General features: G+C 37.7%; 2 protein-coding genes across 4 annotated transcripts in view; one reads left to right on the forward strand and one right to left on the reverse strand.

Moving 5' to 3' along the window:
* CFAP43 (cilia and flagella associated protein 43) overlaps positions 1-17,956 on the forward strand; it is a 112,074-nt gene extending 94,118 nt beyond the window's left edge. The window contains exons 29-38 of the mRNA XM_041744950.1: positions 209-316; positions 2,259-2,345; positions 3,681-3,769; positions 5,767-5,980; positions 7,121-7,233; positions 8,238-8,397; positions 14,718-14,882; positions 16,742-16,822; positions 17,448-17,601; positions 17,790-17,956. Coding sequence (XP_041600884.1) covers positions 209-316; positions 2,259-2,345; positions 3,681-3,769; positions 5,767-5,980; positions 7,121-7,233; positions 8,238-8,397; positions 14,718-14,882; positions 16,742-16,822; positions 17,448-17,601; positions 17,790-17,956 — 1,338 coding nt within the window. The remainder of the gene's footprint in view (positions 1-208; positions 317-2,258; positions 2,346-3,680; positions 3,770-5,766; positions 5,981-7,120; positions 7,234-8,237; positions 8,398-14,717; positions 14,883-16,741; positions 16,823-17,447; positions 17,602-17,789) is intronic.
* A 3,473-nt stretch (positions 17,957-21,429) lies between these two features.
* On the reverse strand, positions 21,430-25,342 carry SFR1 (SWI5 dependent homologous recombination repair protein 1). 3 transcript variants are annotated; one of them, XM_041737205.1, is made up of 5 exons: positions 25,228-25,342; positions 24,861-24,980; positions 24,173-24,294; positions 23,160-23,564; positions 21,430-22,094 (listed from the first exon to the last, which is right to left on the reverse strand). In XM_041737205.1, the coding sequence occupies exons 3-5, from the start codon at positions 24,266-24,268 to the stop codon at positions 21,903-21,905; spliced, it is 693 nt and encodes a 230-aa protein (XP_041593139.1). In that variant the 5' UTR covers positions 24,269-24,294; positions 24,861-24,980; positions 25,228-25,342; the 3' UTR covers positions 21,430-21,902. The 3 variants fall into 3 exon arrangements, with proteins under 3 accessions (XP_041593139.1, XP_041593123.1, XP_041593128.1); XM_041737189.1 differs by lacking the exon at positions 25,228-25,342 and adding an exon at positions 25,087-25,207; XM_041737194.1 differs by lacking the exons at positions 24,861-24,980; positions 25,228-25,342 and having other exon boundaries at positions 24,127-24,264.
* Positions 25,343-26,159: the final 817 nt, after the last annotated feature.

Genomic DNA, 26,159 nt, shown 5'->3' on the forward strand with positions numbered 1-26,159 from the left:
CGGCTCAGATCATGATCCCGGGGTCCTGGGATCAAGCACCGCATCAGGCTCCCTGCTCAGGAGGAGTCTGCTTCTCCTTCTCCTTCTGCCTGCCACTCCTCCTGCTTCTTCTCCCTCATCAAACAATAAATAAAAATCTTTTTAAAAAAAATCCCTTCTCAAATAGACATAGTGATCATTTTCTCCACCTTTTAAAATGTTTCTACAGGAGGAATTGAAAATAAATAATCTTGTATATTCTTTACTGTTGGATGAAGAAATAAACTCCAGAGAAGCATTTCTGAACAACTACCTTGCAAGGAAGCAGGAGGAGAAAGTAAGAATAGTATCTGATAGCTTGAGTACAAGTATTTTCTAACAGACATGCTCCTTGTTTAACAAGCTCTCAGAGGCACCTGGGTGGCTCAATGGGTAAAGCACCTGCCTTCAGCTGGGGTCATGATCTTGGGGTCCTGGAATCGATCCTGAATCAGACTCTGCACTCAGCACAGAGTCATCTTGTTCCTCTCCCTTTGCTCCTCCTCCTTCTCATGCTCACTTGCTCTCTCAAATAAATATTTTTTTAAAAAACAAGAGCTCACACACCTAGACCCTTCCTTCCTTTCACATACCTCTCAGCTGCACGTGTTCCTTGGCTCCCTGTCAGGGACTTGGCTCCAGGGTCAGGTGAAAGCACCCGCTCTTACCTGTTCATGCATGAAGTTATATGATTCTGCATCTGTAATAATTTACTCAAAAGAATCATGAGACTTTCATATGACATATGATTTTATAAAATGAGACAATATAGCTTCATGGTTGAAAGGACGTACTTTTAACCACTGGCTGGCTGTGGGACTGTGGGACCTTGGACAGAACATATAACATTTTAAGCTCTTTGCAAGCTCCTCTCTGGGGATATTGTTCTCCCTGGATCACTTGGAACCCTAAGGTTTACTGAACATGTAAGTAACATGTTAGCTTATAGAATGAAAAGCTGTCATATTCTGGAAAACTCTAGTAAATAGCATGAATAGATATGTTTCATTAAAGACACAATGAAAAAAAAAAAAAAATAAAGACACAATGAATGCAAAATGCTTGTCACATAATTTTTAAAGATGTCATTTTTATTAGTATTAATAAAGAATATTTACAAATGAATTATTTAAAGTATCATATATATGGCATATGAACTTAGATTTTGCTAAAAGCCCATTAAATAGCATATGCAAAGCACCTTCTGAATGCAGCCCTATTCATAGCAACCTTGCAAGGTACTGGAGTTCTTCCAGAAGTGAGGAGACCATCTTAGAGAGGCTACTAACATGTCTAAGTCACCCATTAGAATCTGAAACAGCAAGACTTGGAAATGCTTATTCAGAGCTTGATACATATAATAAGGAATCAGCCACCATCACTTGTATTTGGCAGACTCTCAAAGGCAGGCGGGGGCTGGCAAAGCTTTATAATGGAATGAGGAGAGAGCTTCAGATGCACCCTGATTAGAAATTGTTGGCATGACAGGGCACTCGGCTCAGGTCGTGATTCTGGGGTCCTGGGAACAAGCTCCATGGGGTTCCCTGCTCAGTGGGGAGTCTGCTTCTCTCTGTCCCTCTGCTTCTGCCCTGCCTCCCCCTACCGCCCCAACAGGTGTTCATTTGCTCTCTCTCTCTCTCTCTCTCTCTGTGAAATAAAGTCTTAAAAAAATAATAATAAGTTGTTGGCACAGGGAAGTCAGGGGCAAGTTAATTAGAAGACAGGCAGCCTATGTGATTAATTTGCGGAGCATATTCAGCTTTCTCTGTTTGGTCCTAAGCCAGAAATGGTGGCAAAAATTAGGAAAGTTGAAAGTTATTAATCAAATCCTGACAGTCTGGGACTGATTGCTGCTGAGGATATGGTTTGGTTTCCTGGCTAGTTGCTATATGGGTTGTGGGTCAGAGTTCTATTTGTATATATGGTCTGGCCATTGCCTGTTTATATATTCAGTCTGTCAGAAGCCAGGCCCATATGAATCCCAAGACTGCAGTTTTATCATCATACTTCCCTGCTCCATACTCACACACTCACATAGCGGGCTGTACTTAGAAACAGGTGATTAGATGTTTGTTCTTTCAAAGTCTCCAATTGATTAACTTTCTGCTATGTTATCTAAAATGGATATTACACTGACATATTTATCTTGTACTAGGAAATTTCTAATTTTTAGCATCCCCAATATTTTTGTTTATCCTGAAAAACTCAGTTCCAATGACCTATTCTTGATGTTATTATAGAACCAGTCTTCAGAGGCCATCCAGAAATCCAGAGAAGACCTTGATATGTACAAGGAAAACTATGACAACTTATTGGCAGAAGATAAAGTGAGAGCCATTATGTTACCCACTTACCAATGCAGTAGAGATGCTGCTTAGATTTGGGGAAGATTCAAAGGGATATAATTTAATTTCCTCATAGATTCCCCCCCCCCCCGCCTATAATTCTCAGTTATCAGTGAACTTCATTCTGAGCCATTGCTATTTCTGATAATCACTGTGGAAAATAAATTTTTATAAATTTCTCTGGTTTAAATTTTCTCCTGTACAAAAGAGAGAGAGAAGTCACCAAGACCTTAGGGCTTCTCAGATTTTAAGTTGCAGTCCTCACTACTGGTCAAGAAATCAAGTTAGTAGACTATGACCAGAATTTTTTTAATTTAATTCCAGTATAATTAGTGTATAGTATTATATTAGTTTCATATGTATAATGTAATGATTCAACAATTCTATGTATTATTTAGTTCTATATATTACACATGATAAAGTGTACTCAATCCCCATCACCTATTTCACCTAATCCCCCTACTAACTTCCCCTGTGGTAACCATCAGTTTATTCTCTATATTTAACAGTATGGTTTTTTGTGTATCTCCTTTTTTTCTTTGTTCATTTGTTTCTTAAATTCCACTTATAAATGAATTCATGGGGTATTTGCCTTTCTCTGACTGACCTACTTCACTTAAGCATTATACCCTGTAGGTCCATCTGTGTTTTTTGCAGATGGCAAGATTTCATTCTTTTTATGGCTGAGTAAATATTCCAACATATATATTTACATACATATATATATACACACACATGTATATATGATGTAATATACACATATTACATCGTCTTTATCCTTCTATCTATCGATGGGCACTTGTGTTGCTTCCAAAATTTGGCTATTGTAAATAATGCTGTGGTAAACATAGGGGTGCATATATCTTTTTGAATTAGTGTTTTCATATTCTTCAGGTAAATACCCAGTAGTGGAATTACTGGATCATATGTATGATGAGTAGTTTTATAATGTAAAAGAATAAGATAGAAAAACATAAAGAATAGAATAGAATAGAATAGAATAGAATAGAATAGAATAGAACACCTTGCATATTTTGCATACGGGTATTATTTTGTTAAATTTTAGTTCTGAATGATTTCTAGAACCTTATATGAAATAATATTTATAATTCACAGAGGTACTTCCTATTCAAAATAAATCTTTGAGAAATCCTTGTATAGTGAGTGATCACCCTTAAACAAGTCTACTTTATAAATCAAATTTTCATTGATTTTTTAAAACAAAGTCATTCAACAGTATATTTTGAAGAGTATTGTCAACAAAGAAAGGGCTTCTGAACAAAGTTGCAATCCAAGCAATGATATGTCTGTTCTTAGGTTCTGGATCGCAGCTTTAAAAAAGAATTTTCTGAAATTCCCAGTCATCAGGTGGATATACTCTACAAACTTTTTAAACGCCGACCAAGGTTTGTTTCTTCTTTGCTATCATTTTTTAAGAAAAAAAGTTCATAAAGGAAGAGGAGTGTTGTTAGATTTTGGCTTTTTCAGTCCCAACTAGATGGAAATATTCAGTATAACATCTTTTATGTGAAAATGTTCAAGTGTCTTTAAGTTTTAAAAAAACCTAAGGGTTTTTTTTTTTTAGATTATTCTTACATCTTAAAGTAAGCATTGAAGAAAAATAATTTCATTTTTCTGAAAACTAAGTATCTAGGTAAGTACTGTACTATCATAGTGCTATGAAAGTAGTTCCTCTTAAGACATAGATGGCATGCAGATCTATAATTTTTCCCAAGATTTGTACTAGCAAATATGACACCCTTGTAGTATGAATTAGAATTACATGTAAAAGGCTTCCAGAACAAATAAGTTTGGGGAAATACTAGGTTAAAAGAAAAAGTTAAACAGTTTACTGAAGAACTTCTCAGAGTTTGTTTTTGGCCTTTGGATCTCCATGTATAAAAAATAGAGAGGTGGCTCAATCAGTTAAGCATCTGACTCTTGATCTCTGCCCAGGTCATGATCTCAGGGTCACAAGATCTAGGCCCTAGTCAGGCTCAGTGCTGAGCATGGAGCCTGTTTAAGATTCTTCCTCTCTCTTTCCTGCTGCCCCTCCCCTGCCCCACTCCTGTGCACGTGTATGCTCTCTCTCTCTCTTTAAAAAAAAAAAAAAAAAAGAGTAAGCAGTATTTTCCAAACATATTTGACCACTTAGACATCTCAAATGATTGTGTTCATGACAAGGTTTGGAAAATGCCAGTATAAATGACTGAAAATAATCATTATCAAAAAGGGTTCTAAAATATCTGGGCTTTTTTTTTTTTAAGATTTTATTTATCTATTCATGAGAGACACATACAGAGAGGCAGAGAGAGAAGCAGGCTCCATGCAGGAAGCCTGACATGGGACTCAATCCCAGGTCTCCAGGATCAGGCCCTGGGCTGAAGGCAGTGCTAAACCACTGAGCCACTGGGGCTGCCCCTAAAATATCTGGATTTTATACTGAGAGTAGCATTAGAATTTATTTCACATATTTCCAAATTTTTACAAACTCAGATTTCCATAATTCTCAATCAAAGGTAAGCTAGAAATCATGGAACTGGTCACAAAAGTGTAGGCTTATTTGTGTCTAAGATACAAACTCATTCTCTCACCTTTAACAGGTTACATGCAATCCAGGAAATTCAATCTAGAACATGCCTCATATCTTAGTTTCCCTATTTAAAGGAGTGAATCATAATAAGTCTTGTGAAGAAAGAAGGAACACTTCCCACACATTGGGAGGCAGCAGTGGAAAAATTATAAGCTTCATTGTCAAACATAATTAGCTTCTAACTCTATCATCTATCAGACCTGGGGTCTTGGATCAACAGCTTCTCCCAGACTTCCCTCATCTAGAGAAAGAGGATAACAATAGTAACTGCACAGCGTATTGTAAAGCATCTTGATAGTGAGTGCCCAGTACAAATCTTTGTACATTTCTTTCCTTCCCAGCCAGAGCCCAGGGAAACAAAACTAATCTATTAATGTAGATTTTTAAAGGTGCTTCTCTAGTTCAGTTTATATCTGAAATACTCCAGGCTAATCTCATCTGCAACAAGGATACTAGCAGAGGATATGTGGGACGTAACCAGGGAATATCCACACTCTTCTTGGGCATGTACTTGCCTTCTTAAAATACACAGAAGGGAGACTTCTTTAGTGCAGGTAAAGCTGCCAGCCAGTGCTGACAACAGTTAAGGACATCGATACTCCAGCCAAGGTCACATTCTGGGCATCCAGGAAGTATGGAAGAAGGTCAAAGTGGATGCTTTTCTCTTTGGAAAAATCCACCTACCAGCCTCCACTTGCCAAAAGAAAGTGTCATGCAATGTCGTACTGATGCTAAGAGTTGTATCATTTAACATTGATTTCTTGTCTGTGAGAATATCAAAGGTTGATGGGTTTTTATTGCTAATACCAGGATTCACAAACAGAAAATTCACTTAGACACAGCCAGTATTGTGCCTTTTGGAGAGAGACCAGAATCTGGGAAATTGAGTAAGGATACATTTGCCCAGTTAATGAAAGCCATGGATGACTTGGACAATATTAATAACATGCCAGAAGGCTTGGACCCCTCGGTCTGGGACCATTTCTGCAAGACCAGACGAGCGAAAGTGGAAAATGAACAGAAGGTATATAATAACATTTTATTATATTCAATTTCAATTTCATTTCATTTCAGTGTACTAATATCAAATATATAGTTTATAGTGATCAATGCTTCCAGAAATTCTAGTTATTTAGGTTTTCCTGCTAGGATAGTAGTTAGTAATATTAGTAAAATGATGAGATAAAATATTAACCTTAGAGGTATTGAGGGCTAAGTATAGGTCTATACTTATAGGTCCATGCTGTCCAAAATGGTGACCCCTTGGCACATGTGGTTTCTGTTTACTTGAAATAATGTGGCCAGATTAAGACACGTTATAAGTAGAAAATATATATGGATTTAGCAGTCTTAGTATGAAAAAGGAATGGAAAATGTCTCAATATTTTTTATATTCATTACAGTTGAAGTCATAATGTTTGGGATATACTGTATCAAATAAAATATATTAGTGAAATTAATTTCACCATTTCCTTTCACTTTTTATAATGTGGCTTTAGAAAAATTGAAAATTAAATACATGGCTCACATTTATGGCTCATGTATTTCTCTTGGGCAGCACTATTGTAGATACAACTTTCCTTCTCCCTGCCCTGGTCTTGAGTTGTCCCCATCCCTTTTAGCATAGATTAGAATTATATTTCACTAGAACCTACTTTAACATTTGCTAGAATACTTTTTTTAATGTGGCAAAGGTAATAATTTGAGAATGTATTAATTGGGAAAATATTCCTTCTTCTTGCTATTTCTTGACCACCCTTTGCCTCCTCTCCCCAAAATTCCCTAAATCCAGTGCCACAAGCATCAGCATGGCATATTTTTGCTGAGGAATCTATGATTTTATCATTTTATCTAAGATGACAAGAACAAATTTTAAGATAAGATATAAGGAAAATTACAGTTTCTTGCATATTTGTTTTTTAGTGAGAAGCAAATATAATATTTTTCAAATTATTCATGGAATGTGCCATGTAAGTTTTAGGTATCTTATATTACATAATGGCAGGGATTTAAATTCGTATTAATCTCCTAGAAAAATGGGCTTGTTAAAGCTTTGTATCTAAGTTAAGACATGTATGCTTTCTAAAGTTCTTTAAAATTAGTTTGCTTTTATTTCTATAGCCCCATATGCTCTGAGATGTTTGTGGTTTGGTTCCCTATTTAGATAAAGCAGAAAGCGGCTGGCTTAATGGAAATGATGGCTTTCCTCCAGAGGAGAACAGAAGATGATGAGAAGTTGCAACAGGAAATTGAAAAAGTGCTCCATGAACTCACGGTGTAATTTGAAACTTTCGTTCATGTACATTCACACAGAGTCTAAGGACTAAGTCTAGGACTAAGTTAGATTGTGTTGTCATGGGGCAGAAAGCCTACTTGCTGGTTTACAGCTGGTATGGGCTGGTCTCTCTTGCTGAGCTTTATAAATTCTATTTGAAAAAGTGCATTTTGTTACAGAAGACCTTACTTCAGAATGGAACTTACCTACGGGTTCCATTGCTCTTATTTGAAACAGGCAAGTGTTGGGAAAATCTTACTATTTTTAACCTGCTCCTTCCCCATAAAAATACAAAGACCTTCTTCTTCCTGCTAGTCAGCACTTTGGGGCTCAAGGCACACAAGAAAACGCTGTGGAAGACTAAGCAGACATCCAATAAGTTCCCATGTAGACAACGAACCAGCTAATATTTTTTTCTTTAAGAGAGCTTGTTGTATTTTGCTGAGTGATTGGGATACTGCTGTAAGTCCTTGCTTCACTTCTTCCATATTTGCAACCACTTTGATAAATGCTTCTCTGATGCTCCCAAATTCATCATTATACATCATCCTCAGATCTAGACTATAAGGAGGAATGGGACTTAGCAAGAAATACATAGAAGTAGCATGCAGGTTAAACATTGTTAATAAAATATCAGAAGTCAATACATAAAGTCAGAACTTTAATAAATATGATATTTGGTAGCATCTCAATTTTTTTCCACTTGCAACCAAAATTATATGAATATTTTTTTAATCATAAAGCAAAAACTTTACTAATGTATTTTTGCCCATACCATTCTTTGAGCAGCCCAAGTGTTATTCATAGCAACAAGAGGAGGTATCATAGAGACCTCCAAGAAAGCTCATCATCAGGAAAAGATGTTCTGCATTAATCTCCAGTAGGTTTTCCTTCAGCTTAAGTTTGAAATTTAAGTTGAAAATTAAGTTTGAATTTTATGTTCTCAGATAATAGGTCAAATTTGAAATATATTACAACTACTTACTTTGAAGTCTTTTCAATGTAGATTGCAGGAGGAGAAAGTGAGATTCCAGTTGAATTTGACTATCCAGATTCTTCTTAAACAAGGACAAGTGGAGCTGGAAAATTTTCAGTTATTACTAGAGTATCCTGATGCTATTCTCATCAACAAGAGCATAATTGAAGACTTGAATTCTGTGATTCGGGTAATTATCATTTTTAAAGGAGAAGAAAGCCAACATGCTACCTGCTGTACCAAATTTGTTCATTATTCTCCCATTTCTGTGATAAATAAGTTTCATTCAGTTAAATCAGTGATTCCTAACCCTGGCTGTATATTAGAATCACCTAAAGAACTTTACGAATGTGTCCAGGCCCCACCCCTAGGCATAGTATTTTTTAAAGCTCCCAGATGATTCTAAGGTATAAAAAGTTCAGAACTACAAAGTTAAATGTTCAATCTAATATGCCATCATTTTGTTAAGCTCAGTCTACTTACCTAATTTTAGATAAGATTATATCATTGATTTCAGACCTTGCTTATTTTCTAATATAAGCATTTAATGTTATAAATTTCTCTCTAAGCACCATTTTAGCTGTATTTTGCAAATTTTGACATTTTGTGTTTTCATTTTCTTTCCATTTAAAATATTTTCTAATTTCCCATGTAACTTCTTTTTTGATTCATGGGCTATTTAGAAGTGTGTTATTTAATTTCCAAATATTTGGAGATTTTTTACTATGTGGGAATTACATACTAATGTTGTCATATATTTTACTTTATGCAAACGCTCTATGCCCACAAAACATTGCCATCATTTTTGCTTTAGAATAATTATCATTTAGAGTGATGAAAAATAAGAAAAAAGCGTTTTCTATTTCCTTCCATTTTTACTATGTCAAGAGATCTTTCTTTGTGTGGATTAAATGGTGTGTTTTGTACTGTAATCTTCTGCTTAAAGAACATTTAACTGAATTACAAGTCTGCCTGTAATGAATTCTCTTAAGTTTATCTTTATCTGAAATTGTCTTTGATTCACCTTCATTGTTGATTGTTTGCCAGGTTCCCTGGATTGGCAGGGTTTTTCCTCTTCTTTCATCCCTTTCACTTTAAAGGTGTTCATTTTCTTCTGACTTACAGAGTTTCTAACAAGCAGTCTACTGTCTACTTTTAAATCTTTGTTCCTTTTTTTTTTTTAAAGATTTATTTATTTATTCATTCAGAGAGAGCAAAGAGAGAGGCAGAGACACAGGCAGAGGGAGAAGCAGGCTCCATGCAGGAAACCCGACGTGGGACTCAATCCTGGGTCTCCAGGATCACACCCCGGACTACAGGCAGCGCTAAACCGCTGTGCCACCGGGGCTGCCCTCTTTGTTCCTTTTAGTGTAATATGTCTGCCTTTGAGATTTTCTCTTTATCTTAGTTTTCAGCAATTTGAGCATATATCTAGGAGTGTGTGTATGTGTATACAGTCCTTTTAACATACTGCTGGCTTCGGTTTGCTAATATTTTATTGAGGACTTCTGCATCTATGTTCATCAGGGATATGGGCCTGTAATTTTCTTTTCTTGTGGAGTAATGCTGGTCTTGTAAAATGAGTTTGGAAGTATTTCCCTCCTCTTCTATTTTTACAAGGAGTTTGAGAAGAATTGGTATTAATTCTTCTTGGAATATTTGGTAGAATTCACCAATGGAGTCTTCTGGTCTTGGGCTTTTTATTTTGTTGGGAGGTTCTTAAATTCTGTTTCTGTCTTTAGTTAGTATAGTTTATTCAGATTTTTCTGTTACTCTTTGAGTCAGATTTTATAGTTTGTGTGTTTCTAGACTTTTTCAATTTCATTTAGGTTTATCTAATTTGTTGGCATACAATTGTTCACAGTATTTTCTTATATTCTTATTGAATTTTGTAAGGTTAGTAGCAATGTCCTTAATTTCATTTCTGATTTTAGCACATTGAGTCTTTTCTCCTTTTCCTTATTCTAGCTAAAGGTTCGTCAATTTTGATTTAAAAGATTTTGGTTTCATTTATTCTCTCTGATCTCCTGCTTTCTATTTCATTTATCTCTTCTAATCTTCCTATTTCCTTCTAATGGCTTTGAGTTAAATTTGGTCTTCTTTTAATAATCTTATAATGTATAAAGTTAGATTATTGATTTGAGATCATTCTCCTTTTTTAACATATATGCTTACAGCTATAAATTTCCCTCTCAATACTGCTTTAGATGCATCTCATAAGTTTTGGCATGTTATGTTTTCACTTTCATTCATGTTGTAGTATTTTCTAGTATCCCCTGTTATTTCTTCTTTGACCTATTATATTTTAAAATGTGTTATTTAATTTCTATGTATTTGTGAATATTCCACTTTTCCTTCTATTATTGATTTCTAGTTCCATTCCCTTGTGGTCAGAACAGATGTTTTGTCTTATTTCAAAATTTTCTAGATTTCTTCTAAAATCTATTAGGATTCATTTTATGACCTAACGTATGGTCTATACTTGAGAATGTTCCATTTGCACTTTCAAAGAATGTGTATTCTGCTATTATTGAGTGTGGTGTTCTGTATATGTCTCTTAGGTCTAATTAGTTTATAGTGTTCAAATCCTCTATTCCCTTATTGATCTTCTATATACTTGTTCTATCCATTATTGAAAGTGGGATGGTGAAATCTCTAATTCTATTATGGAACTAGTTCTTCAATTATATTGGCTTTTGCTTCATATATTTTGGGGCTCTCTTCTTAAAATATATGTGTTTATAATTGCTATATCTTCCTAGAGCATTAGCCTCTTATCAGAAAATAATGTGCTTGTCTGATATTAGTATAGGCACCCCAGCTGTAATCTTTTGATTACAATTTGCCCAGATGATATCTTTCCATCCTTTCATTTTCAACCTATTTGTGTCACTGAATCTCAAGTTCTCTTCTGGACAGAGTATTATTGGATCATTTTTTAATTGTGCCTATCTCTTTCAAGCTATTTGTGTCATTGTATCTCCAGGTCTCTTGTAGACAGGGTATCATTGGATCATTTTTTAAATTGATTGTGCCTCTCTCTACCTTTTAATTATAGAGTTTAATCCACTTACATTTAAAGTAATTGCTAGTAAAAACAAAAAGGACTTTACTATTTTGTTATTTGTTTTCTATCATATTTTCTGGTTCCTCAATCCCTCCATTATTGCCTTCTTTTGTATATAGTTGATATTTTTGCAGAGTACCATTTTGATCCCTTTGTCTTTTACTTTGCTGTATACATTTTAGTTGTTTTCTTAGTGGTTACCATGGGGATTACAACTGACAGTTTAGGGGGTTTTTGTTTTTTGTTTTTTTAAGATTTATTTATTCATTCATTCAGAGAGAGCGAAGAGAGAGGCAGAGACACAGGCGGAGGGAGAAGCAGGCTGATGTGGAACTGGATCCCGGGTCTCCAGGATCACACCCCAGGCTGCAGGCGGCACTAAACCGCTGCACCACTGGGGCTGCCCGACAGTTTAGTTTTATAACAAACCAATTCAAATTAGCACCAACTTAGTTTCACTAGTATATAAAACTCTACTCCCAGTACAATTCTGTCCCTCACCTTTTCTGTTACTGTCACAAATAACATCTTTATGCATTATGTGTCCATTAACATAGATTTATAACTAATGTTTTGTGCATTTTTTCCTTTATATCATACAGAAAAAAAGAGTACTTACAAACCAAAAATACAATAGTATTGACTTTATATCTACCTATGTAGTTGCATTTTTAATTTAATTTTTTAAAATTTCTTCTTATGACTTTGAGTTACTGTCTAGTGCCTTTTAATTTCAGGTTGAAGGACTCCCTTTAGATTTCTGATACAAGAGGTCTACTAATGAAGAACTCCATCAGCTTTATTTTCTCAGAATATCTTAAATTCTCCTTCATATTTTGTTGTTAGTGTAGGTGCAAAAATCATTATCAAAACTGCTGATGGATACAATGTGAATGGTAAAGAGAAAGATCAAGAATTAATCCTAAAACGTTGGGCAGCCCTGGTGGCACAGCGGTTTGGCACCACCTGCGGCCTGGGGTGTAATCCTGGAGACCCGGCATTGAGTCCCCCATCGGGCTCCCTGCATGGAGCCTGCTTCTCCCTCTGCCTCTCTCTTTCTCTCTCTGTCTCTATGAATAAATAAAATCTTTAAAAAAAATCCCAAAAATGTTGGCTTTTGAGCAACTGAGTAGATGATACTGTCATTAACTGATATGAGAAAGACAGAATATGTAGTTTTGGGCTGGGACATAAAACAAAGAGTTTGGGCCTTTGTTAATTTGAGATACACATAAAACATTCCAGTGGAGGGTCATCTGGGTGGCTTGAGCATTTGACTCTTGATTTCAGCTCAGGTCATGATCTCAGGGTCATGGGATCAAGCTCTGCATCTGGCTCCTCACTCAGAAGGGAGTCTGCTGGAGATTCTCTCTTACTCTCTTCCTCTGCTACCCCGACCCCCGACCCCAGCATGCACATACTCTCTCTCTCTCTCAAATCAACAAATTTTTTAAAGACCCATTCCAATGGAAATATCAACTGGACACAATTTAGAACTGAGATATAAACTTAGAAGTACTCTATATATAGATCACATACAAATAAATACATATCAATTATCACATATGGATATTTACATATGCATAATTTAAGCCATGAGAATGCTTGAGACCACCTAGGAATGGGACGTTGGCCAATGCCCAAAGTCCAATTCTGATAGATATAGCAGAGAAGAAGTCAGTAGCAAAACTGAGAAGGAGTTGCCAGTGAGAGAGGAAACTTGAAAATCATGAGAGAAATGGCTCCAACGATAAGGAACTAGTGCACTATGTCAGTTACTTGATAAGAACAGTGGAAAGTTTGGGCAATAGGTCAAAAAGTTGACCAAAGGAGAGCAGAAAGGAGATGTGGTAGCTCTACAACAGTGTTTTTTAACCTTGGCACTATTGAGTAGCATCCCTGGCATCTACCCTCTAGATGCCAGTAGCAATACTTCCCTCCAGTTGTATCAGCCAAAAATTTCTGCAAACATAATCTTAATTTCCTATAGTAGGGCAATATCTCCAATATTTGAGGAATGCTACCCTAGAGAAATACTTGAACTTAAAATTTTGAAGCTGGTATATACAAGATCAAGGGTATGATTGTGGGAGTTGGGTGTCTTTAGATGGAGAAGGGATCATTGAAAGTGAGAAATTCAAGGAATTGAGAGGCAAAGCTGTGATCAGAAGATAAAAATAATTTTTAAAAAGAATAGTAGGTGGTATGGTATAATATAGTGGCATGAACTACAAAAAGCTAAGCTTTTGAGGAAGAGAGGAAAGGTAAAATGTTAACTGATGGAACTCTTACACAAATTTATTTTAGAGACATTAGAGTTTCAGTATTAGCAGTCTGGGAGAACTTCATGAAAATATTCCTCAACTTCATGTAGGCAATTTGAAGTAAGTGCAAAATATCTAGGTGTTTAAATGTATTTAACTCACTCAATTTTATTTTTTTTATTTTTTTATTTTTTTGCTTTTCCACTAGCTACAAACCTGATATCATTGTGCCTAGCAGCATTAAACTACAATCCTTCATGGGTTTTTTTCTTTTTTTAAGATTTTATTATTCATGAGAGACACGGAGAGAGGGGGGCAAAGACACAGGCAAAGGGAGAAGCAATCTCCCTCCCCGCAGGGATCCTGATGCAGGACTCAATCCCAGGACCCCAGGACCACACCCTGAGTTGAAGGCAGATGCTCAACCACTGAGCCACCCAGGCATCCCTACAATCAATCCTTTGTTGATAGTGTCAGGAAATAGAGCAGAGTCAGGGTACAAATGCATACAGACTGGTAGATTGATGATGGCAAAAGGAGTTCCTGCCTTATAATTGACATATTAAAGTAAATTAGCTATGCCATTCAAATGTATTTGATAATCCTTTCTGTTTAGTACCTATCAGCTTTTTAGTGATCAGTCATTTTTTAAATATCTGCTACATTTTTTAAAAGAAGATATAAGAGTGCCTGGGTGGCCAGTCAGTTAAACATCTGACTCTTAATTTCAACTCAGGTTGTGAAATCAAGCCTTGCATGGGGCTCCATGCTGGCCATGAAGCCTGCTTAAGATTCTCTCTCTCTCCCTCTCCCTCTGCTCCCGCAACTCACGCATGTGCTTTTACTCTCAAAAACCTAAATAAGGGATCTCGGGGTGGCGCAGCGGTTTGGCGCCTGCCTTTGGCCCAGGGCGTGATCCTGGAGACCTGGGATGGAATCCCACATCAGGCTCCTGGTGCATGGAGCCTGCTTCTCCCTCTGCCTGTGTCTCTGCCTCTCTCTCTGTATGACTATCATAAAAAATAAAAAAAAAAAATTAAAAAAAAAACTAAATAAAAATAATTTTTAAAAAGATTATGGAATTACCTCTGTGATCCAAATGTTTTCTAAGAATAGCATTCAGCTTCAGATATTCTGTATGCAGAGTCCTATGAATATCAAGATGTACTTTTTTTCAAGACTCAAGGACAAAAGAAAGTTGCTAGCATGATGGAAAGTAAAGATGTCCACAAAGGAATATTTCAGATTGAGTGGGAACATAAGAAAATGGAGATGGAAATGGAAGATCTAAATCAGAAGGCTTGGGATATTCAGATGCTATTTTTTTCAAGAGATCGTCAAAAGGTAAGTTCTCCCTGCCCCACCATATAATTTTAATTTCATTCACTAATGTATTCTTTCATTCAAACAGTATCTACTAAGATGCCTCTGTAATATTAAGCACATTCTAAGCCAGTTGTTTTTCATGGATATGTCTATGAATTCTTCTGTCTTCCAAGGATTTCCTAATTGTCAGATCCAGGGGTCTGTTCCCCAGTTATCACTATCCCTCAACTGTCAGTAGCAATTTGACCATCTTAACTGCTCATTCCTCTGGCTGTTTTCAACTCTATTTTCTTCTATTTTTCTTGCATGTCAGGACACTCTGCCTCTTTTACTTAATTCTCTTTTGCTTCTAATTCTTTTTTTTTTTTTTAAGATTGATTTATTTTAGAGACAGAGAGCACAAGTGGGAGGGTCAGAGTGAGAGAGAATCTCAAGCAGACTCGGAGCTGAGCAGGAAGCCCCATGCAGAGTTCCATCTCATAACCCAGAGATCACAACCTGAGCAGAAACAGACACTCAACCAGCTGTGCTCCGCAGGCACCCTCTAAATTTTAAATATATATATTCTTTACAATCCTGCCTTTAGCTCTGCTTCCTTCTATGCCCTCTCCTTTGATAATCTCGATTTTTCTAACTTCAGTGACCACTTCTAAAAGACCGATCCAAGTTCTCTATTCCTGATCTCCCTCCAGCTCTATTTTGACATTCCCACCTCTCAACAGCAACCCTTCTTAATGTGCTCATTTCTGTTTTCAACCACTTATTCAGGCTTATAGTTGCAGTCATCTTTGATTTCCCTCTCCCCTGTCTTTCAAGTCTTGCCTAGTTTACCTATTTATTCTTTATCTCCACTGCCATTAGCCTGGCTCAGTTTTTCTTTTCCATGATTTAGACTTTTGTATAATGATCTAACTGGGGGACACCTGGCTGGCTCAGTTGGAATAGCATGCAACTCTTGATCCGCAAGGATTTCAAGCCCCATGTTGGGTGTAGAGATTGCTCAAAAAATAAACTTAAAAAAAAATATCTCCTAGCTGGTCTCTTGACCTTTGAGCTTTCTCTTATCCAATCTATACTATATGTTACTGTCAGATTAATATTGCTGTTCAGTTCTAATAACATTACTACTCTCCTAAAACATTTTAAACTGCAACTTCTTACCTGGCAAATAAATTATGAAATTTTTAGGTGGGTGTTCTGCACCCTTCAGCCTAACTTTTCAAATTCATTCCCACTGTTCCTCATATACATCAGTATTATCAAACCAAACATTAATATTTTCTAGGATTTTACTCTGTGCCTTTGCTCATTATTAGTTTTTTAACTTGAAATATCTTTCCTTATTTTTTTTCACATCCCAAATCTATTTTTCAAAGTCTAGTTAAATGCTACCTGCTCTAAAAAGCTTTTGGGTTTCTCTAGTACATTCTTTCTCAAACCACCTTTGAGTTTACATGTCACTTTACACATTTTCTGGCAACTAGTCATGTCTACATTTTTTTTTTGAAAGCTATAGTCATATTATCTATCTCTGTATCTTCCTTAGTACCTTTAACTGGAACATTCTTAATTAATGACTCAAATTGGATAGACAGTATTTGGTGAGTTGAATAAAGGAGAAAATAAACTCTAGGCATTTGTAATTATTAATATACAGGTAAATTATCAATAGCCAAATATAAGTAAATATTATGGCACAAAAGTCAAATCAATCTTAGATAACTTTTATGAAATTGGTAACTTTCAAAACTAAGATTGCTTTATAAAGTTACCTATTGAAAGAATAGAGAAAAATAAAAAAATTTAAAAAAATTTAAAAAAAAGAAAGAATAGAGAAAAATATTCTTACATATTTTGGGGTTTTTTTCTTCTCCAAGTACCTAAATGAACCAAACTATGAGACTCTGATTGCCATTCAGATTGGAATAATGGAGCAAACCATTGCTGTTTTAGAGAAGGTAGGTCTCAAAGTTATTGATCATTATAATCCCAACAGTTGTGAATTATTTAAACAAAGTAATAGTGTTCCAAATAATGAATTCAAACACAGCTTAATAAAATCATGGTCCTTTTTTGACATTCATGATCTAATTATGGCCCCTGAATGGTGTCTTTGCAACCATAAAAAGTGTGGTAGACTGAAGCACTTATTTTAATACTAGAATTAACCCCTTGGGAGATATCTAAGTGTATGTGAATTCCCAGTTTCACATTAAGTTATGATTTATGTAACAGAATGTTGATGGTCTTTCCTTGGCGTTGTAATGCCTTTGTTTTCTCATAACTGCTTAACAAAGATGCAGATTGTATAGCATATATAAGATGGAAAAGAAGTAATCTCAAGGCTTTATGTGTTTTTTTTTAATATTCTAAAAAATTCTAAATTTTCTTAAAATTCTGGTATTAAAATATGCTACTTTTAAATAATTTATTTACTGTGTGCAGGCATTATGTTAGGCAGTAGGGATATGGTGATAAAATGATATCTTGATGATAATGAATTTAAATTTTAAAAATAGTGTCTTTATAAAATACTTTTCTTTCAAAATTATTTTTTGGGGTGTCATGGAAACAAAATTTCAGACCCACAAAAAGAATGTGGAAAACTGCAAAAAACTACTAAAAAAACTGGGAAGGTACAGCAATCAAAAAGATATAGCAAATTATACTCTAAGCTGCAATTTACGAGAAGAGCTGGTTGCTGTCTCCGAAAGGAAAGAGATCTGTAATGCAGTGGGTAAGAATTTTTTTTTCTTCACTCAACTGTAGGTTTCTTTAAAAGTTACTACCATTCCTGAAATCTGGTCAGTAGTTACAAAGCTACCAGCATTTCTTCCACATGTTTAACTGATTCCGAGTGCTGTTTCTATATTTGAATGCCTTAGATAGTAATCCAACTAATTCTCTTCTTCATTTTTGGGGTAGGGTCTAAACTGACTTGTGAAAAGATTGCCAAAGAACGATATGAAAACATGATGGAACAACAAAAGTTAACAAATATTGCAAAACAACAAGCTGAACAAATTTTAATACTGCAGACTGAACTTGAACGATTAAGGATGAAAACATTTCCTGCTCTTGTTCAAATGTAAAAACGCTGGTGGAATACACAAGACAACCAATGATTTAAAAAATAATTTCATTTCATTAAAATGATATTTTTCTCCCATATCAGGAAATTTAAGTAGAGCTTCTTAGTTGCATTTTTAATAGCAAATTATTTAACTTTAATCATTATAAAAATGTTTGTCTTGCATGAATGTGTAAAATATCATGAATTGTTTTCATTCACAAGTGAACTGAAAATATTCAAAATGTATTTTACTCATTTTCTCATTAGTCTTGATGTTATTCATAAAAACAAAAGATTCTTAGCCACTCCTGGCATTTCTAGTTTTATAAAATTACCAGAAAACCTAAGAGTTAATGGAAGATTTTTGCATTTTTCTCTATTTCCCAAGTTTTCTTCAGAAAACATTTCTTCTATAATCAGAAAAAATTTCTCAGAACATTTAGGTTTATTCCCAATTCTAGCAATGAGAATAAAGTGAACTATTTCCTTTTACCAAGCCTTAAATCATTTGAAAAATACATTTTTTTCTGCACATAGTCTTCTACATTGCATATTCATTGTAATAGATGATGTAATAGATAATTAAATAATGAGATTAAGTCGTCAGAAACCTGCTTCACCCTTCAACAGCCTGTCCACTGCTGCATTCCAAGATGGTACCATTAGGATTGTTTACCATAATCTCCAAGTAATGTCATGGTCTCATTCTTCTGAAATTTGTCAATTAAATGTTAAATTTAATCTGCAACACCATATCCAATGTGCACAGGTGTAGGTAAAGCAAGAGAGCTCATACAACCTTCTATTTATAAAAAAAAATCTTTAAGAGGGGATCCCTGGGTGGCTCAGTGGTTCAGCGCCTGCCTTTGGCCCAGGGCATGATCCTGGAGACCCGGGATGGAGTCCCGCATTGGGCTCCCAGCAGGAGCCTGCTTCTCCCTCTGCCTGTGTCTCTACCTTTCTCTCTCTCTGTCTATCATGAATAAATAAATTTAAAAATCTTTTAAAAAACTCTTTAAGAGATTTAAAAGCTCCTATTTAGAGGACCAGTTACTACGGTATCTGATTACCTATATAATCAATACTGGGTAGGAATCGTAAGAGAAATAGTACGCCCAACATCATTTTTAATGATAGCCTTCCTTAGTATCAGAATGACTCAAGTACTAAATTTGGCTGATTCAGCAGAGGAGTGCCCATTGGTAACATTTCCTACATCTTGGATGCTTCAGAATTATCTCTAAGGTGATTGTGGGGGTGGGAGGCTGGACCCAACGGTGGAAAAGTGTGTGAAAGGTACAAGTACTTTGTACTTATTATGAGATCATCAAAGTTCTCTGTCCTGTTGGTCTCTGTCCTGATTCAAACATCGTTCTACTAGGCTTTTTTCTCTCCATTTTTTATGGTGATACAAATTCCAGTGACCCAGATTAATCTGTTGCCTAATTTGGCTCCATTTGCTCATTGTCAATGCCACAAATTTCACTGTAGATTCCTAGATCTTAACAGCATATGTGATTTCTATTTCTTAGTGGCTACCCTGGGTGGTTCTGACAATTCAAGCTTTTTGCTTTGAGGCATGGATAGAGTGGAGGTTAGCCGAAATCTCTTGCCTGCAAGCTAAATTCTACTAGCAGCACTATTCAAGAGACATTTTCTGGTTTTGGGGGTTGGCATTGGAAGGGCACCAGGGTCATCCATCCCAACTCTTGATATTGTCTATGGTACTGATTCCTCTCAGCTTCTGGTGAACTAACAGCAATTATATTTTTATAGTTCTTTAAATTACCTGTGCTGTCAAGTAGTAAGGTAATTAATTGGGATAGCACAGTTCTAAGTATAGGACTTAGTAGGGCTCTCCTGCTGGGTTGCTGGTTTCAAATCCTGGGTTTACCACTTCAGCTTTAAATAACGACTTAGAAAAAAAAAAGAAAAAAAAAATAAGGACTTAGTTTTTAAATAACTACTTTAGCTTAAATTTGGGATGTCTTTAAAATTGGGATGCCTATAATTTTATTTTTATTTTTTTTTTAATTTTTATTTATTTATGTATTATAGTCACAGAGAGAGAGAGAGAGAGGCAGAGACACAGGCAGAGGGAGAAGCAGGCTCCATGCACCGGGAGCCCGATGTGGGATTTGATCCCGGGTCTCCAGGATCGCGCCCTGGGCCAAAGGCAGGCGCCAAACCGCTGCGCCACCCAGGGATCCCCGGGATGCCTATAATTTTAAAACTCAAATGAGTTAACATACTTTTTAAACTGGCACAAAGCAATTGCTAAGCGAATAAAGTTTTTATGAATAAAAATACAGTATTTTTTCATTTTTATGAATAAAAATATAGTACTGTGATTTTTTAAAATAAATGTATCCCATTAAATAGAGGTGAAATTCAACAAATTATAGAGTCCCTCATAGGCATCAAACTCTCCCATAAGTCTAATCCATGTTCCATGACCCACCTCCTATTGCAAGAATATCTGCTAGAGCCCCTGGCACCCAGCCAGTGCCTTGAAAATGCCCATTACTATGTCCCCATCTGCTCTCAACTCTCCCACATTTAGACCTTCTAGCTGTGCAGTAAGCAGCAATGGAGGCTGATAAGCTCACAACAGGACAGCTCCCTAGAGATACCCATGTGGGACTCTCAGGGCCAGGGAAGGCCCATCTGAGGCCTGGGTCAGTCCTCTTGGTTTCATCGCAAAGACAATGGCAGTGTCTAGAAGGTAAGAATTTGTGTGTGTGGCAAGAGGGGAAGGGTAATACCAGCATGGACACTAACAATGAGAATAGATATAAGAACAGGGTCCTAAGGTCTCCTGCTATGCCAAATATTAATGGTTTGTTAGATATGGGGCAGGACTGGGCCAAAAACAGGGTACACTTGGAGGGGGAGGGCCCTCAAGGTAATGACTATTTTCCTACTAGTAGGGAAATACTTTCTTTCAGGATTTTTTTTTTTTTTAATCTAAGTGAAGATGTTTACCCTTTAAAAGAGTCCAAAAGCAGAAACTGAGGAGGCCCTCCAGAAGGACTGGCAGGTACAATCAGGAAGACACTGATCCACAAAGTTCTTTCCATCTATCACCTCTGCTTTTCTTGGTAAGGGCACATACTGTCCTTCTTAACACACCAGCTTTTCTGTTTCCAAATTTACCTACAACACCTTCAGCCACAAAAAAGAGATGGGCTTTCTTTTCCTAAGTACAATTCCAATTCTCACACTGGGCCAGCTTGGGTCATATTTCTGTATGCAGCCACAATGACGAGGTAACAGTGTATAATACAGCAGGCAGAAGCAGCCCTATGAAGGTGTGTTTCCGGCTGAGGAGTCACTATGAAATGAACAGATGAAGCTAGAAAGGTAGACAAATGTGAAGGACCTTGTATGCCTTAGTGTGGGGGATGAGGATATGTTGTTTTTAAGAGAGAGATGGCCATTTCACTAAATGAAATGAATACAATAAATTTGAAGAGACAGTGAAGAATAGAATTTTTGGACATATAAATAAGTTTAATTACCTGCTACACCATTCAGATGGAAATGTGGGGTAAATGGATAGAAACAAGGGTCATAAACTTAGAGGAGACAGGCCAGCATTTTTAGACAACTTTAGGTTTAGACATTCACCAGACTGAACTAATTTTTAACATTTAAAATAAAACTCTAAAACTTTTTTACCACAATAAACAAAATGTATTAAAATTGACCTCCAGAAATGACCCAATTACTTTGCAAACATGATTTAATTTTTTTTCACATTTCTTTAAATGTCAAGTTTTCTCTGGCAAATTTATTCAAAATACTAAATTTTCATTTTAGAACTTGCTTTACATTGCAGAGTGCCCTAAATTGACATTCATCAAGACACCTTTCTCTAAGCCCTAATGGTTTCTACCTTCCTTTTAAGATGTATTAAGTAAATTTGTCATTCTCAAAAATATTCCAGAGAAAAAAAATATGAATTAAACACCCATAAATTCTTCTTCATTTCTGTTGTAGTGTAGCAGTTTATCATCTAACCCACAGTGGTCTATCAACTGAGTAAGGCTGAGTTTCTTGTTTTCCTCAGACATAGCTGACTGCAACTCATAAAGCAACAGCTGGCTACAGCTTCTCCACTTCTGTATTAACAACTGTAACTGAGACAGGTCATTCTGAAAAAAAAAAAAAAAAAAATCGGTCAATAACTAGCGAGGCATCCTATTTTAACATATTTAATGAAAGTTGTTAATCAATGAGTAGGTTTAAAGGGTAACACATGGTCAGGATTGGGACTTCTACCCAGGAAAAAGGATAGTTTTAAGTGGAATGGTTACAATGTCCCAGAAATTGAGTTCTATGGCTATTTTATTTGGTCTAAGCTTTGGACCATTCTTACTCTCAGGGACAAATCAAATCATAAAATAGGGCAAAACTATGTTCAGAAGCAACAATATGGGTTAAAACATGCTTTTTCTATTACAGCTGTACTTTTAAAAAATGAATATATCCAATGTAATATAAAAATATTCAACTTAATATTTTTCAATATTCATTTTCATTCAATATTGAATGTTCAATATTCATTTCATTCTCTCATAAAACCCAAATCGTTATATTTAGAAAAATCCTAAAAATTCAAGACAGCAAATAAGATAAACTATTCCACCATTTATTCCACATTGGTGGGGAAGAAGGAGCCACTAGATATACATAAATGATCCACGTCAGTAAAGGTTACCTTCTTCCAAGTGCCCAACCTCTATTTAATTCAACCTATCTGGGTTGAAATCTAAAATCTAACTTCTTTGTCTTATCAAACAAAATACCTGGAACATTTTAATAAGTTAGAAGAATACAAGATTATTACTAAAAATATTTATTATTATACTTTGTGGCCTGTTTGTAGCTTTTTTAATCATTCACTGGCAGCTGTCACACTTTCGGTCTCACTGTGCTTGCCTCTCTCATTTGAAACTAATATTGCTACAGGCTGGAAATTAGAAAAACTTCAACTGCATATTAAATGACAGCTGGGACTTTTTAAAAGTTGAATCTGGTGTTTAGGGGCCTCTTCTCTAAATCTATGACTTACATTTGAGTTACAGTTGGTGGAAGACAGTTTTCTCGATATTTGGCTTATTGTTTATTATGCTTAAATAAACTTATTTTCTCTTTGAAATTACCTTCCTATCATTTATTTTTTAAAAAATAAGAAGTGGTTCTGAAATTATTCTCACCTTTGATCTATACATTTTGACCAGTTTTAGCCTCCGAAGAAGATCTTCTTTCTCCTCAATCTGCTTCACCAATTTTGCTCTTTCTTCACTTAATCCTTGTTTGGAAAGATCCTCATTCACAAAGTCACTCTGGAGATCACTGCGTGACTCAGTATCAAGAGATTTAGATTCACAAGCACTGATACTCTTGAAGGTATTTTTCAAACATGTACTTTCTTTGAATTGACTGTCTATGTGTTTAAAATTTTCTTGAAAATCCAAACAGTTTTCCTCTATTGAAGGTTCCTCGGGCAAAGTCTGATCGTTTTCTTCATTCTCTACTTTAAGACGTTTTACCGCACTATAACAGGAATTAAATGAAAATCTAGTTTTCCTTAGTCGTTCTCTAAGTGTTGCACTCATCGGCTGAAAAGGAGCACAAAATAGTAATCAAGAAAAACATTCTTGTGTAAATAAATCTGCTAGAAACAAAGACCTTAACATTTCTATAGTTGACACCACTAGATGGCTTTCTCTTTCCATGGATCTAAAGTAACCATCACAAAATGTCAATTCCTGCAAGCCCCATTAATTTTATTCTTTTTATTTTAGCAAAGTCAGCACCCTTCCAAAACAGTGTTGAGACTCTTACCCCCAGTCATCCCAAACATCTGTTCAGCAACTGTCACACTCCTGACACTTCTGAGTGCCTCAGAGTTACAAATTAAGGGAAAGACCTAGATCCCTGCCACCAAAGACCTTCAGAATACTGCAGATTCAAACTTGCTCAATTTGGAATTTCGTAGTAACCTGATCTGAAACTAAATGAACATAATTGATACCAGATGAAAATGGTGGGGGTAGTTCAAACTCATTATCATAGGAGAAAGGCCTAAAATTATTTAACAGTTAATAAAATATCTACTTATTGATCTACACATTACGTTAGCAGTCTTCAGTAGAATTAAACCCACTGCTGGCACAATACCTAGAAATAAAGAATAGCTCCCGTGCAAGAACTCGGATATGCATACTTGTTTTCTTGAGCTACTTGGGCGGGGAGATGGTGGACTGGCACAGGCCTGCGGAGTGCTCGGTGAAATCAATGCTGGGTCGGATGGGCTTTCCATCTTGAAAACGGAATCTTGGCTTACCTCTACAAAATTGAAAAATAACAACAAAAAATAACCAATCAGAATGTAAATACATACTGTTTCTGTAAAAGAACTTTTTACTGCTGTACATATCACCTCCACGAATAAGCCAGCAACAGCTTCACTTAGTTGTGGTCCATTCTGGCTCGTTTTGCAGTTTCCCATTTACCTTCCTACCTACGACCGTGTGGGTCCACGTGGTGACTACCAGGACAAACGAGCGGGCATCTCCCTATAGGAACGCTCTCCACTTGTTTAATCTACATTAGAATATCCTCAAATCTGTCGTGTACGGGGTGGGAGAATTAACTCTGGCATTTTTTTTAGAGATTTTATTTATTCATGAGAGACACAGGCAGAGGGAGAAGCAGGCCCCGCCCCGTGCAGGGAGCCCGACGCGGGACTCGATCCCGAGTCCCCAGGATCACGCCCTGGGCTGAAGGCGGCGCTAAACCACTGAGCCACCCAGGGATCCCCTAACTCTGGAATTCTTAAGGAATTCTTTAATTTATAAGGAAATACAAACTCAAATCCTGACCCGAAAAAATCATCAGAACTGTCACAGTACCTTGAACCCTATAAAGCTGTGTGACTAGAACCAATGACCACGGGGGCCTGAGGAACAAGGCACAGGAGCGCAGACAACTAACCGTACGCCCGTCTGTGTCGTTTGAGCAGCGAACTGACCCTGGAAAGGAGAGTTAGCAGAAGTTTGTTTCCTCAAACAAAGGCATCAACTCTGGGGGGGGGGGGGGGGGATTTTCCTCCTCCTTCCACCACAGCAGAAAACCCACACTAGCCCTCGGGAGCCCCAGGTCAGAGGAAGGGTTGGGAGGTGCCCTGCCCGCAGAAAGGGAGCTCCGCTCGACGCGACCGCAGACCCCCGCAGCAGCCCACCCCCCACACTCCCATCCACTCGCCGGCCCGCGCTCTACCTCCCTCCTCCGCCTCCCAGAGCGCGGGAAACGCGCGCTGCCCTGGGGGGCGGGGCCGCAGGGGAGGCGGAAGAGACGCGCGATTGGCCCGATTGACCGACGCGCAGCGCCGCGGGCCTCAGCGCCCCGGAGCGGCCGGACTGCGCGTGCGCGGTCTCCAGCGCCGCGAGGAGGCGGAAGCGGGGCGGGGTCACGCGGGGTCCGCAGAGACGTGTGATTGGCCCGGTCGACAGTCGCTCGGCGCTCTGCCCCGCCCAACGCCGGAGCGCGGCGGCACAGTGCGCGCGCGGCCGCCAGCCCCCGCAGGGTTGGGGGCGGGCCGGGCTGAGTTTCTGAATTACTGACGGACGGATTCTGAGGGAATGGGGGCGGAGGGGCGGCGGCTTCTGAGGGAATGTGGAGGGGGGGGCGGAGGGGCGGCGGCTTCTGAGGGAATGCGGGGGGCGGGGGGGGGACGGGGGGCGGCGGCTTCCCTCGCAGTCGCTCCAGGCCTCGCCTTCCCCTCCCGGCTTCTTTGTGTTTGTGTGTGAGGGAGGAAGCCCGGGCGTGCCCCGCGGCCCCTCGGGCCTCGCTCGCCGCACTAACGTCGCAGTGTCACGCGGCGGGGCAGAAGCCGCGGAGCCGCCTGTGGCTGGCGTTCAGGGCTGCGCTCTGCTGAGGCGGGAGGAGCCGCGCTCGGTCACGCGGCGTGTGGAGACTCCGACGTGTTAGAGACCTTTCCAGCAGGCCCGTGCGGCTGCGCACCTCCAGCCTTTGCTGCCGCGAACACTTTTTTTTTTTTTTTTTTAAGATTTTATTTACTTATTCATGAGAGACGCAGAGACACAGGCAGAGGGAGAAGCAGGCTCCATGCAGGGAGCCCGACTTGGGACTCGATCCCGGGTCGCTCCCCAGGGTCACGCCCTGGGCCGAAGGCGGCGCTAACCGCTGAG

This window comes from Vulpes lagopus, chromosome 2 (assembly GCF_018345385.1).
Source record: "Vulpes lagopus strain Blue_001 chromosome 2, ASM1834538v1, whole genome shotgun sequence".
In the NCBI taxonomy this organism is placed as follows: Eukaryota; Metazoa; Chordata; class Mammalia; order Carnivora; family Canidae; genus Vulpes; species Vulpes lagopus.